At 44.0% G+C, this 14,771-nt stretch overlaps 1 protein-coding gene across 4 annotated transcripts in view; it reads right to left on the reverse strand.

The window, feature by feature from the left end:
- Positions 1-14,771, reverse strand: part of ralgapa1 (Ral GTPase activating protein catalytic subunit alpha 1) — a 128,512-nt gene that overhangs the window by 84,434 nt on the left and 29,307 nt on the right. For 3 of the 4 annotated variants that reach the window (XR_009655632.1, XM_060933799.1, XM_060933800.1), the window contains exons 13-17: positions 14,529-14,677; positions 13,959-14,082; positions 7,773-8,010; positions 5,320-5,484; positions 768-1,694 (exon numbers count right to left, since the gene is read on the reverse strand). Coding sequence is in view for 3 of the 4 variants with exons in the window: in XM_060933799.1 (XP_060789782.1) it covers positions 768-1,694; positions 5,320-5,484; positions 7,773-8,010; positions 13,959-14,082; positions 14,529-14,677 (1,603 nt within the window). In the remaining variant the exon portion in view is untranslated. The remainder of the gene's footprint in view (positions 1-767; positions 1,695-5,319; positions 5,485-7,772; positions 8,011-13,958; positions 14,083-14,528; positions 14,678-14,771) is intronic. The other variant, XM_060933801.1, reaches the window with a different exon arrangement.

Genomic DNA, 14,771 nt, shown 5'->3' on the forward strand with positions numbered 1-14,771 from the left:
CATCACAGCCACGTTACATACACATTACCCTGTAAAGCAAGACACACACGCACGCACACCATGCAGCTCCCACAGAGAGAGAGAGAGAGACAGAGAGACAGATTAGAGTCATTCTCTTATTTTATAAAGCTGTTTAAGTGTAAATGGTGTTAATGAGAAACTTCTTTTGTCTCAAAATTCTTTTGACGTGTGTGATAATTAATGATGCTAATTTTGGAACTTAGCTGTTTAAATAAATAATAACAGTTCTGAGAGTGTCAGACATGTTTATCTCTAAGAAGCTGCACTTGAGCCACGTTAACATCATTCAGTAAACTTGTGCTGCCCTCTGGTGGCTAAAAAAACCTGCACCTTTGATTAAAAAAAAAAATAAATAAATAAATAAATAAATAATAAAAAAAAAAAAAAAAGAAGAAGAAAAAAATCCGCCTGGTTTTCAGGACCCTCAGTGTGTGTGTGTGTGTGTGTGTGTAAGAGAGAGTATGAAAGGGAAGACTGGGAAGGAGGTGTGAGGGCACATGCAGCATCCAGGGTGGGGCAGAGGGGCAGCAGAGATCAAACGTTAGATCCCAAAAGCTGGAGGAAGAGCAGGAGGAGGAGGAGAAGGAGGAGGAAGAGGGAGGCGCTGGCCGACAGTCTTTATATGGGTTTCAGCAAGTTCCAAAAACAACAAAAAAATTAATTCAACGAAAAATAAGAGGAGAAAAATCAAGAAACAGGCTGTTGTCATGCCTCCCGTGTTGTTGTGCATCACCGTAGATCCTCACCTGGAGCTTTTCTTCCGAAATAGCCGATAAAATGCGTGTACAGGTCCTTCAGGTGCGCGTCTGAGGCGGCACTTTTTCCATGGCTCTTTGGTTTGGAGAGAGCGTGAGCCACGGATTTATAAACGCCACCTAACAGCGCACCCTGCTGGCGGGAACGCACCCCCTCCCCCTCTTCAGATGCCTCTCTGAGCTTTGTTGCCATCGCCGGCCCCGCCCCGGGGTGTGAGTGAGCACTGAAGTGCCCTAGGCGTCGAAGTCGACTTTTCCAGTGAGCTTCCTTTGGGTCTAGAGGGTTCAGGAAGTGCACAGACTCCGTGGAGGGACGGAAACTGACATGGACACCACCTCCTGGACGTTTTTTAGTTCGAGGGCGGAGCCCGGCATGTGTGGCAGAGTCAACCTCGATCAGACGCTCTGTTGCGTCTTGCCTACATAACGGCTTCTGATTGGTCGCTTGCTCTGCTTCGCATTGCTCTAAGCACTCATAGAAACTCTGATCGCCTGGCTCTGGCTCCTCCTCTTTTTCCTCTGGACCTGGCTCCACCCCTTCCAGGCTGAGGTCATCCTCTCTCCCTGCTGCCTCAGGTAAACTGGGTGTGGCCTCCAGAAACGTCCAATCAGGAACAAACGAGAGCTGAGGCTCTGGTACTTGGCACAGGTGCTCGTAGATACTATCAGCTGCTTCAAAGGAGTGGGCAGGGCTGTGGGAGGGGCAGTGGGTGGGGTCAGTGTGAGAGGGAGTGTCAGAAACAGGAAGTGCACCTTTCACGAGTGGCTCCATGATGTCAGAGGCGCTGCTGCTGCGCGGAAGTGGTGTCTGATCCGCATCGGCTGAGACACAGAACACCTCTCCTGCCGGACTTTCCTCGCTCTGAGACGAGTGACGTGCACGAGGGCCACGGAGAGACGGAGGGGGGTCCTCCATGTCTACACACAGACACACGAGAGATGCAGGAATGTGATTTAATTGCATTTAATTATTGCGCTGAAATTAAACATGCAGAGTAAACACATGCAACGGGTACAAACACAAACCACACACACACACACACACACACACACTGCAATCAATCAAAAAAAGGACTGATTGCTGCATTTCTATCACAACTATCATCATCATCATCATCAGGGTGTCTGCAGGTTTCTAAATGTAAGATTTAATAGTTTTTCAATTGTTATTACATACTGCAATAATATATCAAATATAAACCAAATAAACAAATTATTCATTCTTCTCACTTGACTTTCTTTAACACACACTCTGCTGTGTGTCACTCTGTTCTATCCAGTATGTCACAGGATGTTAAACCTTTATATACAGTCAGATGAGAAAGAAACAAAAAAACTGTTTAAAAAGTCCTCAAATTTAATTGACTGATTTTAATGGGTTTTTTTTGGGATCACAGGAATTTAAAGGCCCGTGGACACCCCGGTGGAGATCTGTGTCCGGGCCTGAACATGCGGCAAATGCATGCTTTTAATCAACACCAATCTCTCTCTCTCACACACACACACACACACACACACACACACCACAGCCAAAACCAACAAGTGTAAATAAAATAAGAACCTGTTCATGACTTCCTGATGTAACCATTCAGTAATAAATATAAACATTTATATTTAAAAAATGTTAAAATAATTTTATAATGAATTTATTATAGCACAAACACTTTAAGGACATTTCACTTAGACTTCTATGATTAGCCAGACTTAAAGTGCATATCAAGGGTAAATTCAGGAGCAAGATCAATGTAATTCTCCTATTTTATATTAAACTTTGGTCAAATATCTGCAACATTCTGCATTTTGTGCAAATTTTTTTTTTACCTTGCGCAATACCAGAAAAATTCAGTTGAAATCAAGCCATTTGAGGCGAATTGGTCCGCCTCTGAAAAAACTCGGTGTTTGGATTTCCTGGCAAACATTGATTTTCGTGACGTCGCGTGTGGGACGCCTCCCTCTGAATCCTACGTCAGCGCTGGTTTGTTTATGAGAAAACGACCTGGTGGTTTTCTGCAAATTTCTTCAACGTTATCACGTAATTATTAAAATGGTGAACAGATGTATCGTAGGAGGGTGTAGCAACACCAATCTTGATGGGATTAGTACTCATCGTTTCCCAAAAGACCGGACAATGAGAGAGAAATGGGAGCGCTTGGTCTACACAGGCTGTGCACTGAAACCGTGCAAAGCTCGCGCAGCCTGCTGGCGCTTCCGCAGGTGACGCCACGAATCTGGCTCCAGACTCCTTTGGGATTTTTCCAGACGCATTTTGTTATTTTATTTTTTTCTGCTGTGGACAGATGGCCTTGTGCAAAATTACCCTTCTGGATGAGTGTGTAAAGGGACATGCTTTCATAAAAAAAAAAAAAAAAACCACAACACGAAATTGGTCCAGAATATGCACTTTAAACCCGAAGGACTGATATAATTAGACTGAAGTCCCCGCCCCCGATGCCTCTGTAACCAATCAGATCACAGTTCCCCCCTGACTCTAGCCACAAAATTCCACTATTACAAAAATGTTAAATGATTACAACTGAAATTCTGAAAGGATTTATGGTTTGTTTATAGTGTTTAAAGTGATCAATATATACAGTGTAATTATACATTTTATTAGTAGCATCACATTTTAATACACACACAGCCCAAGGGAAAAGGAGAATGACAGAGCAGAAACAGAGATCAGCGCAGGCAGAGAGGAGTGAGTCGCGCACACACACACACACACACACACACACACACACACACACACACACAGGTGCAGTGGGCGAGCCGACTGTACCTGACAGCTCATCAGCTAGGGGAGTGAGGACAGAGTCAGGAAGGAGAGGGTGCACAGGGTGGATTAGCACAGGAGCACTTTTAGCACTGCGGATAAACGCCGCCGATAACAGACTGTCACCCGTCGAGCGGCTACGCAATGCTATAACACACCAGAGAAAGACAGGAGGAGGAGAGAGACAGACAGGGACACAGTGATGGAAATAGTGAGAAACAAAGACAGGAATAGAGAGATAAAGAAATGTGAGACAGTACAGAGAGAGACAGAGAAGCAGATAACAGTGATTACAACAGAGAGAGAGAGAATGACAGAGTGATAAATGATGGACAAGAGAGTGAAAAGAAGTGGTTAAAAAAAGAAATTGATGAAATATTAAAAAAGGCCAGATTAAAGGAAGACAAAAAAAAGAAGCAACTGAATGTAAGGAAATGTAGAGAGAGGCAGTTTGGAAGAAAGAGAGGTGGGTGATGAAAGAAAGCACAGGATCAAAGCAAAACAGAGAGAGAGAGAGAGAGAGAGAGAGAGAGAGAGAGAGAGAGAGAGAGAGAGACCGACCAAAAAGCAAAAAGAAACCAGAAGAGAGCAAAGTAAGAAACATGGCCAATTAGGGAAAGAGCGAGATATGAAGTAAAACCAAAAAGAAAAATAAACAAAGGGAAAGTGGAATGAAAGGAAGGAAGGAAGGAAGGAAGGAAGGAAGGAAGGAAGGAAGGAAGGAAGCAAATTAGTAAGATAGAGTGCATATTAAGTAAGCCAGCCATTTAAAGAGAGAAAGACAGATAGACAGGAGTGTGAGTACCAAAGAGAGACAAAGATAGAAAGGGGTGAAAGAAAAAAGAAAAAGAGAAAAAACACGGGGAGAAGAAAGAAAGAGAGCGAGAAAGACAGAGGAGGTAGGAGTGGACGTGAAGAGACTGATGTACACTTCACTTTATTCTCATGTCCTTCGGGTGAGGCTGTGTGAGACAGCTGTATGCGCTGTTGAAGTGAGCATCTGAAGAATGAAGTGCACATGATAAAGGACCCAAGAGCTCATTAGCATAAACTTTAACTGAATGATCATTAGCATAAATTTCTGCATCATATATGAGTGATTCCACGCTTATGGGTACTGAAATGGGGACATGAACTTATTTTTAAAAATTCACCTAAAACCATTTCTTTTTTTACCATCAGGTCACAAAACATGTAATCTTTAATGAATGATATGTTAAAAGATAACTTTAATTTTCTGAGATGTAATAAAAACATATTTATATGCCAAAGTCAAGCCTATGAGTTCCAAAATGATGTCTGTTACATTACTTCTGTTACGATTGTCCATCTCGCGTCTGTTACAAATTAATTACAATCTAGCTATATACCATGTTAATCTTATTGAAAGAATGTGTATGTTTATTCTACTACACGTTTATTAATTATATTTGCTAAAACATCACCTTCCTATGTTTCAAAAAGTAATTCTACATTGTTAAAATTGAGAATATATATGTCCACAACACTTCTATTACGTTCTGACTTTGGCATATATATGTTTTTATTACATCTCAGAAAATTAAAGTTATCTTTTAACATATCATTCATTAAAGATTACATGTTTTGTGACCTGATGGTAAAAAAAGAAATGGTTTTAGGTGAATTTTTAAAAATAAGTTCATGTCCCCATTTCAGTACCCATAAGCGTGGAATCACTCATATACTATGTGTACAAGCGTATTGTATGTGTGTGTGTAGCATGGCGAGTGTATGATGTAATTAACCCACCGATGGTTTTCTGCCGGACGATGCTCCTGGCCTTCTCAATGCCTGGAGAGCCAGCGGTGGTGGCGCTGCGTTGCCGCATGGCTACAGTCTGACCGGGAGGATCACGACTCCATCCTTTAGAGAAAGAACGATCCACCACCATCTTCTGTCCCTCATGAGCGCCACCTGCAGGGGCAGACACATACTTACTGTTCATTTATAAGAGATAACTGTACAAACCACCTGCAGGAACTATGAATCACCTCTCAGAGCCAGGAGTCACCTGAAGGATCCATGAGTTACCTCTAGGACCTATGATTCGCCTGTAGGATCCAGGAGTCACCGGAAGGATCCATGAAAATCAGCTCTAGGACCTATGATTCACCTGTAGAATCCATGATTCACCTGCAGGATCCAGGAGTCACCTCTTGGACCCATGATTCACCTGTCAGATCCAGAAGTCACCAGAAGGGTCCATGAATCAACTCTAGGACCTATGATTCACTTGTAGGACCCATGATTCACCTGTAGGATCCAGGAGTCACCTCTTGGACCCATGATTCACCTGTCCGATCCAGAAGTCACCAGAAGGATCCATGAATCAACTCTAGGACCCATGATTCACCTGCAGGATCCAGGAGTCACCTCTTGGACCCACGATTCACCTGTCAGATCCAGAAGTCACCAGAAGGGTCCATGAATCAATTCTAGGACCTATGATTCACCGGAAGAATCCATGAATCACCTCTTGGACCCATGATTCACCTGGAGGATCCAGGAGTCACCTGAAGGATCCAGGAGTCACCTCTTGGACCCATGATTCACCTGTCAGATCCAGGAGTCACCTGAAGGATCCATGAATCACGTCTTGGACCCATGATTCACCTGGAGGATCCAGGAGTCACCTGAAGGATCCATGAATCACCTTTTGGACCCATGATTCACCTGGAGGATCCAGGAGTCACCTGAAGGATCCAGGAGTCACCTCTAGGACCTATGATTCACCTGTAGGATCCATGAATCACTTCTAGGACCCATGATTCACCTGTAGGATCCAGGAGTTGCCTCTTGGACCCATGATTCACCTGTCAGATCCAGGAGTCACCTGAAGGATCCATGAAAATCAGCTCTAGGACCTATGATTCACCTGTAGGATCCATTATTCACCTGCAGGATCCAGGAGTCACCTCTTGGACCCATGATTCACCTGTCGGATCCAGAAGTCACCGGAAGGATCCATGAATCAACTCTAGGACCCATGATTCACCTGCAGGATCCAGGAGTCACCTCTTGGACCCATGATTCACCTGTCAGATCCAGAAGTCACCAGAAGGGTCCATGAATCAACTCTAGGACCTATGATTCACCGGAAGGATCCATGAATCACCTCTTGGACCCATGATTCACCTGGAGGATCCAGGAGTCACCTGAAGGATCCAGGAGTCACCTCTTGGACCCATGATTCACCTGTCAGATCCAGGAGTCACCTGAAGGATCCATGAAAATCAACTCTAGGACCTATGATTCACCTGTAGGACCCATGATTCACCTGTAGGATCCAGGAGTCACCTCTTGGACCCATGATTCACCTGTCCGATCCAGAAGTCACCGGAAGGATCCATGAATCAACTCTAGGACCCATGATTCACCTGTAGGATCCATGATTCACCTGCAGGATCCAGGAGTCACCTCTTGGACCCATGATTCACCTGTCAGATCCAGAAGTCACCTGAAGGATCTATGAATCAACTCTAGGACCTATGATTCACCTGTAGGACCCATGATTCACCGGAAGGATCCATGAATCACCTCTTGGACCCATGATTCACCTGGAGGATCCAGGAGTCACCTGAAGGATCCAGGAGTCACCTCTCAGACCTATGATTCACCTGTCGGAACCAGGAATCACCGGAAGGATCCATGAATCACCTCTTTGACCTATAGGCACTAACAGTTCTCGGGACTCGTTGAGAGGAACTACCTACTGTGGAGCGCCCCCAAGAACTACATACCATCGTATGGGCTTTTTCCTGTTTACATTCACACCACCAGTATGGACGCAATAATGATGCAAGCTGCCTGGCGGTTGTTAGTGACGTCACTAGATTGTTGTTTGCTTTCACATGAGCGTGTGGCTTGTCCACCAACGTTCTTCTGTTGCTGTGAAAACAACAAACTAGCAACACTAGGATTTAAACTTGTCCACTTGTGTGTGGTGTGCTCCGGTCACATGTTTCTATAGAAATGGATCATTCCACTGCGCTGTAGAACGGGGCAGACTAGGAAGTGTAACGGAATAACAATAAATTTCATATTTTACTTTGAAGCAAATTCATGGTGTTAATGTGTTACCTCAAGGATGAATGAGTCACCTGAAGATACCATAAGTCACCTTTCAGAACTACAAGTCACTTGTTGGGAACCATGATGGTGTGTGTCGTGTGTGCTGTAGTGAAAGTGTGTGTCGGTGTTACCTTTGCCCTTGTGTTTCTTTAGTTTCTGCTCGCTGAGTTTGTCGAGTGGAAGCTCGTTCAGGTCCAGGCTGTACAGGTTCCTGGCCAGCACCTTGGTGAGGGTCTCCATGGTGAGGGACCACTCGGTGACGAGTTCCTCCCAGCAGGTGAGAGAGGAGAGCACGGAGAGCAGCTCGTCCCACAGGTCCCGAGAGATAAACACGTTCAGGTTCCCTTTAATCCACGCCACGATCAGAGTCTGAACACACGAACCAGGGAACAAAACATCACCTCTGATTCATAATAAATCGCTCATGAAGAATAATCAAATAATAATCATCAAGGTGTATATATTAATCATCATTATTATTATTATAATAGAAAGACTAGCGTGTCTCCATCAGATGCTGTTCTGTTAAATATTAAAGGGGAACTGAAGGCAAATTTTTTATTATCAAAATTCTATTTCTCTCATCTCATTATCTGTAGCCGCTTTATCCTGTTCTACAGGGTCGCAGGCAAGCTGGAGCCTATCCCAGCTGACTACGGGCGAAAGGCGGGGTACACCCTGGACAAGTCGCCAGGTCATCACAGGGCTGACACATAGACACAGACAACCATTCACACTCACATTCACACCTACGGTCAATTTAGAGTCGCCAGTTAACCTAACCTGCACGTCCTTGGACTGTGGGGGAAACCGGAGCACCCGGAGGAAACCCATGCAGACACGGGGAGAACATGCAAACTCCGCACAGAAAGGCCCTCGCCGGCCACGGGGCTCGAACCCGGACCTTCTTGCTGTGAGGTGACAGCACTAACCACTACACCAGCGTGCCGCCTCTATTTCTCTCATTTTATTAAATATCGGAATGCATTTTTGATTGCTATTTTGTCACTGCTAGAGCAAGTTGAGTGTTTGAAATATGCTATGTAATATATCAGTCCACATGTCAAAGCAACGGCTGTAAACAAGATTCTAGGAGACCTGTGCGAGACATCGTAGGACGGAAGTAAAACGTACAGCGGAAATCAAAGTAACCAACATCTGCCAATGTTCCCTGTGTCAGAAATCGCTTACTCGTTCACTACTCCCTACAGAGGGAATTACTATACAGTGAGCTCATTGGTAAAATGAATGAAAAAAAAAAAGAAGACTTTTGGACACTAGTCTGTCGCGCTGGTATTTACGTCATTGCTGTCGTACAATTAAAACGTGCCAGATCAGTCGGCTGGTGGGCTTTTAAAATAATAAATGCATGCATGTGTTTTTGTGATAAATCCATATTATACTGAGTGTATTTCCCACATTAATCAATACAAAGTATCTGCATCTTTCAGGTTTTTTTTTTTTTAAATCAAGGCTGAATACTTCTTCGCCACTGCCTTTTATTAAATAAAATTTGAGACTTTTAATTTGATTTCTTTCAGTATGGACAGCACTACAAAACGGCATCCCCACTATTTGGTGCCCTATATAGTGAGTAGGGAGCGATTTCGGACACAGGAGTAGTCAAAATACGCGCGCGCCCGCTTTTGAATGCTGATGTAATCAAGCCAGAAGTTTTGTTTGTTTTGATAGCAATCAGGAAAGTTTGAAAAAAGTAGGCAGTAATCGTCATTTAACTCTTTACCCCTTAATGACGACCCCGTGTACATCCCATAATGACGACCCCGTGTACATCCCATAATGACGACCCCGTGTACATCCCATAATGACGACATATGACGACCCCGTGTATATCCCATAATGACGACATATGACGACCCCGTGTACATCCCATAATGACGACCCCGTGTACATCCCATAATGACGACCCCGTGTACATCCCATAATGACGACATATGACGACCCCGTGTATATCCCATAATGACGACATATGACGACCCCGTGTATATCCCATAATGACGACATATGACGACCCCGTGTATATCCCATAATGACGACCCCGTGTATATCCCATAATGACGACCCCGTGTACATCCCATAATGACGACATATGACGACCCCGTGTATATCCCATAATGACGACCCCGTGTATATCCCATAATGACGACATATGACGACCCCGTGTATATCCCATAATGACGACCCCGTGTATATCCCATAATGACGACCCCGTGTATATCCCATAATGACGACCCCGTGTATATCCCATAATGACGACCCCGTGTATATCCCATAATGACGACCCCGTGTATATCCCATAATGACGACCCCGCGTATATCCCATAATGACGACATATGACGACCCCGCGTATATCCCATAATGACGACATATGACGACCCAGTGTATATCCCATAATGACGACATATGACGACCCCATGTATGCACCATAATGACGACCCCGTGTATATCCCATAATGACGACATATGACGACCCCGTGTATATCCCATAATGACGACCCCGTGTATATCCCATAATGACGACATATGACGACCCCGTGTATGCACCATAATGACGACATTTGACGACTCTGAATTTGCCTCTTCTTACATAGAGCGAAACAAGCTTTCTGATCGAAAGTTGCAGTAATCATTTATTGTTCACCATTTGACATGAATTCTTCATGTAAAATGTGAAGATCGGTTTTCACACGGGTATTACTCACCTTACAGACACTACCTGAGAGTTGGTGAATGTTGAAACATAACTTTATGAGTGATTTTTGTATTCTGTGTCATGCCCTCTTTTCAAAAATGTATGTCATGATTGTTTCAACATAATGAAGGAGAAAACTGATATGAACAAAACCTCATCTTTAGGCTTTTTTTCTTGTAAATATGTTCTAAGGGTGAACAGTATATACATATACAAGGGTGGCTGTAGCAACTGCTTTAAGGGGTAGAGTTAAACTCGTTTTTGGAAAACAGTTTTCAAAATGGCGGCACTGACACCTGGTGGACACTTCACGTTTCAAAGTCTTGCACAAGTTTCATGAAGATCGCATGGATAAGCGATGCCTGCCACGGACCAAACGATTACAATAAGTTAGCGCGAATCGTTGCGAATTTCTGTTCTGCGATTTTCGTGACAACTCAGTGCCTGACGTCATTTAAGCCAAACAAACCACTTGAGTTGAGTCCACTTCCGTTTACTTACATTGCTGTTCGGCTTGAGTGCAGACGTGCATTTGGGAATTTCCAAAGAAAAACCATGCCTTATTGTTGTGCAGTGAACTGTAACAACGGGACCGGTTCAGGAAGAAGTTTTTACCTTTTTCCAAGACAGGAGAAGAGGCAGAGAGAGTGGGTTGGCTTTTTCCGAAAAAGGAGAAGAGGCAAAGCGAGAGGGTTGGCTTTTTCCAAAAGAGGAGAAGAGGCGGAGCGAGAGGGTTGGCTTTTTCCAAAAGAGGAGAAGAGGCGGAGCGAGAGGGTTGGCTTTTCCGAAAAAGGAGAAGAGGCGGAGCGAGAGGGTTGGCTTTTTCCAAAAGAGGAGAAGAGGCGGAGCGAGAGGGTTGGCTTTTTCCAAAAGAGGAGAAGAGGCAGAGCGAGAGGGTTGGCTTTTTCCAAAAGAGGAGAAGAGGCGGCGCGAGAGGGTTGGCTTTTTCCGAAAGAGGAGAAGAGGCGGAGCGAGAGGGTTGGCTTTTCCGAAAAAGGAGAAGAGGCGGAGCGAGAGGGTTGGCTTTTTCCGAAAGAGGAGATGAGGTGGAGAGAGTGGATTGTGCGCATGAAGCCAGAGGGTTGTTTTTTCTGGAAGAGGAGACGAGGCGGAGAGAGTGGATTGTGCGCGTGAAACAAAAATCGGCCAGTCAAAGAAGAAACGGAGCAGCAACGCTCAAGCAAGAAGGAGAAGATTGGAGATAAACATTTTTACTTTTGCTTGCAACTGACAAATCAAGAGTCCTGAGGGATCCTGTACAATCATTGTGGAAATGAGACAAAGGGATATTTCCTCGCTTAGAGTGGGCTATAAATAGTATAATCCCGTGGATGGCAGACTAATGTGGCCTATCGGCGCACCGTCCAGTAATCATTACCTATATCCACTAGGGAGGGCGGTTTAATTATTCTTCACAAGGGCTCTTATTTAGTATTACGACAAAAGTAGGAAGTTATCATAACTACCAGGATAAATCGTTTGGGTGCGAGTCTTGTTGAGGTCCGGGGTCACCGCGATCAGAGTCGGCCGAGTCGCTGTCCGATTCCGAGGCCACACGGTCAAACCAGTGAGCCACATTCACCGATTGCTTCGCAACGGCCATAGGTTCATACATATACGGTTTCACCTCTCGATATTCAATTTGGAGAGTTCCTACTTCAAAATCGCTATCACTTTCAGACATTTTACACAACCTCTCACAACCAAAGTCTGTACACGTGTGCTCCACGGGCGATTGCTCTAAGACAACGAGGGAGGCTCAGCCTCCTCTAAAAATGACAAACATCGTGTAGGATGAATTGCGCTAGGCTTATGTTATAGCCGACCTTATAACATTGCTATTTCAGATCCAGAATCATAGAAATATATGTGCTCAACCCAACTACAGTGCGAAATCATTCCGTTATAACTTTTCCCAGTTCGCCTAATGTGTGCGTGAGTTTTCCCCCTCGTGACAGCGCGATGCAGCCCAGCCTCAGTGGATTGGGAGCTATGTGCTTGTCAATCTCAAAATGCAAGACGATTATTGGACAAATACTGCGAAAATGCCTGCCTACGGAGTCTCATGGACTCCCAGCCTCAGTGGACTTCAATGGCATTTGGGAGCTCTGCGCTTTTCAATCTCAAAATGCAAGACGGTTATTGGACAAATACTGCGAAAACGCCCGCCCACGGACTCCGAGCCTCACATGGGAGGGACATGGCAGTTTCCGCGAGGAGACTGGTGATTGGTGAAAGCGGCCGGATATTTTCTTTGATTGACAGCTCGTTTCAACTATAGACAGGCAGCGGTACAGTGTTGCCAGATTGGGCGGTTTTAAGTGCATTTTGGCGAGTTTTGAACATATTTTGGGCTGGATAACGTCAGCAGTATCTGGCAACATCAGTTCAGTCCCATGCGGATTCGCAAGTGCTGTGGTGTTTTGTAAGAGATCGGCTTACATTTCGATTTCATTCATTACATACGGTTTCTACCAGCTTTTTTAGTTTGTAGATATTTTCATTGTAAATAAAGTGTAAATATAGTGTTGTCAAGTTTGCTATCTTAGTTCCAGAAATTTCGTTTATTTGAGTGACTGAACTTGAACTTGAGGGGGCTAGTCAGCTAGCAAGAAAGCTGCGCACGGATGCCAAGCATTGCTGATTTAATTTTGGCGAAGCCATTTGCCAGTCTTCCTTTCGAGGAAAAAATTAAAATTAAAGAGCAGGGTAGACCAACGCCTCAAATTGACTTGGTGAAAAAGGTAGGGAATAATACTCGTTCCTTTCAGCTCTCCTGGTACGAGAAAGTGAATTGGCTAACAGCAAGTGACCCACATCAACAACAGGAAATAGGCTACTTTAGTAATATGTCATGGATGGACCAAAAATATAGAATCTATTTAAAATGTTTATGCTGAGTATATTATATTGGAATATATGTTTTTCTGGATATGAATTAAACACAGCTACAATTTGGAAAACATTTTTAAACAAAAACACAGCCGAGGTCAATTTTTAAACAACATGATGCCACAATTTTAAAATATAAAATGTTAAAATATACCCCCCCCAACACCACCATCATGTATATTGGACAGTAGGCTAATGGGCCAAAAGAACCTGTTATTTCACAGTTTGTGATCCTGCCAACAATCAGCCAGATCAGAGGCAAGAGTATGGGCAAAACTGATGTGTTTTTTCTTTTAAAATCTGGAAATATCGTAACCGACCAGCCTCCCCTGTTTGAAAGACTACCAGCCGCCACTGGTGTGCTCGGTTCACAAGTAAACACAGAGCTGCTCCCAGTCTGTTTGGCTTGAATGACGTCACGACAACTGTCCCCTGGCGGTGAAAGTGCGCATCAGTGAGATGTAAACAAACCTTCAGAAATTGGGCAAAACAGTATATTATAACCGTTTTATTCAATTTTAGGGTGCAAATTAGACACTAGGAAGATTGAATTCGCTTTTTGGGTCGTTCTTCTAGACAATAAAGTTGATATTCTACGTTTCAGCTCTGACCCTTGCCTATGACCTTTAAAGAAGATCTGATATCTACAGCACTGTGTGCGCGCGCGTGTGTGTGTGTGTGTGTGTGTGTTCGTGCTGTGTGCATTTGCACCTGAAAAATGGCTCCTGCTAATCGGCCAGAGAGTGTGTTACTCTTTTTCCCCTGGGGCATGATGGAGGGAGGCCTCTTCATCACACACTCTGTCACCCTCAGCAACACCATCAGGATTTGCTCCCTGACACACACACACACACACGATAACTGATATGAAACTCATTTTAGGCTTGATAACTTTAGTCCTGACCGTTATTCAACTGTTGCTATGGTTACAGCTTGGAGGATGTTCTCACACTTTAGCTGAATATCACAGTAATCTGATTACTGTAAAAAGGTTTAACGATGATGTACATAAACGTGCAAGTTTCAGTGAAAATAAACCAACAAGATTAGTATTTATTAAATAAATGACAAGCATACATTTATGGATGCATCACTGTAAATATTGTTTCCATAGTAATGGCTCAATGTATTCGAACAAGGGCATTAATATAAACCTGTGATTTGCCTCTACACTACTGTCAGAGCTGCTGTTATAGAAAATTAAATCAACATCTCCTGACCAATCACAGCCCAGAATTCAGCAGCGTGTTTATGAAGTTGTCTCTATATATTGTGCTGTACCATGTTTTCTGGTCCATGTTCTGGTGCATGACGAGGCTGCGGTAGATGTTGAGGACGCGCTTGGACATGTCGATGTGTTCCTCTAGCAGAGGCTTCAGCTCGTTAGCTGGCTCTAACAGGAAAACGTTGGAGGAGTTGATGATGAAAACCTGCGAGGAGGTGACAAGAAAGGAGGGGGAAAAAAAAAAAGAGAGGAAGGAAAATAGAAGACTTATAAATATTTAACAATTATTCGCTGAAGGT

The sequence above is a fragment of the Neoarius graeffei genome, chromosome 11, assembly GCF_027579695.1.
Source record: "Neoarius graeffei isolate fNeoGra1 chromosome 11, fNeoGra1.pri, whole genome shotgun sequence".
In the NCBI taxonomy this organism is placed as follows: Eukaryota; Metazoa; Chordata; class Actinopteri; order Siluriformes; family Ariidae; genus Neoarius; species Neoarius graeffei.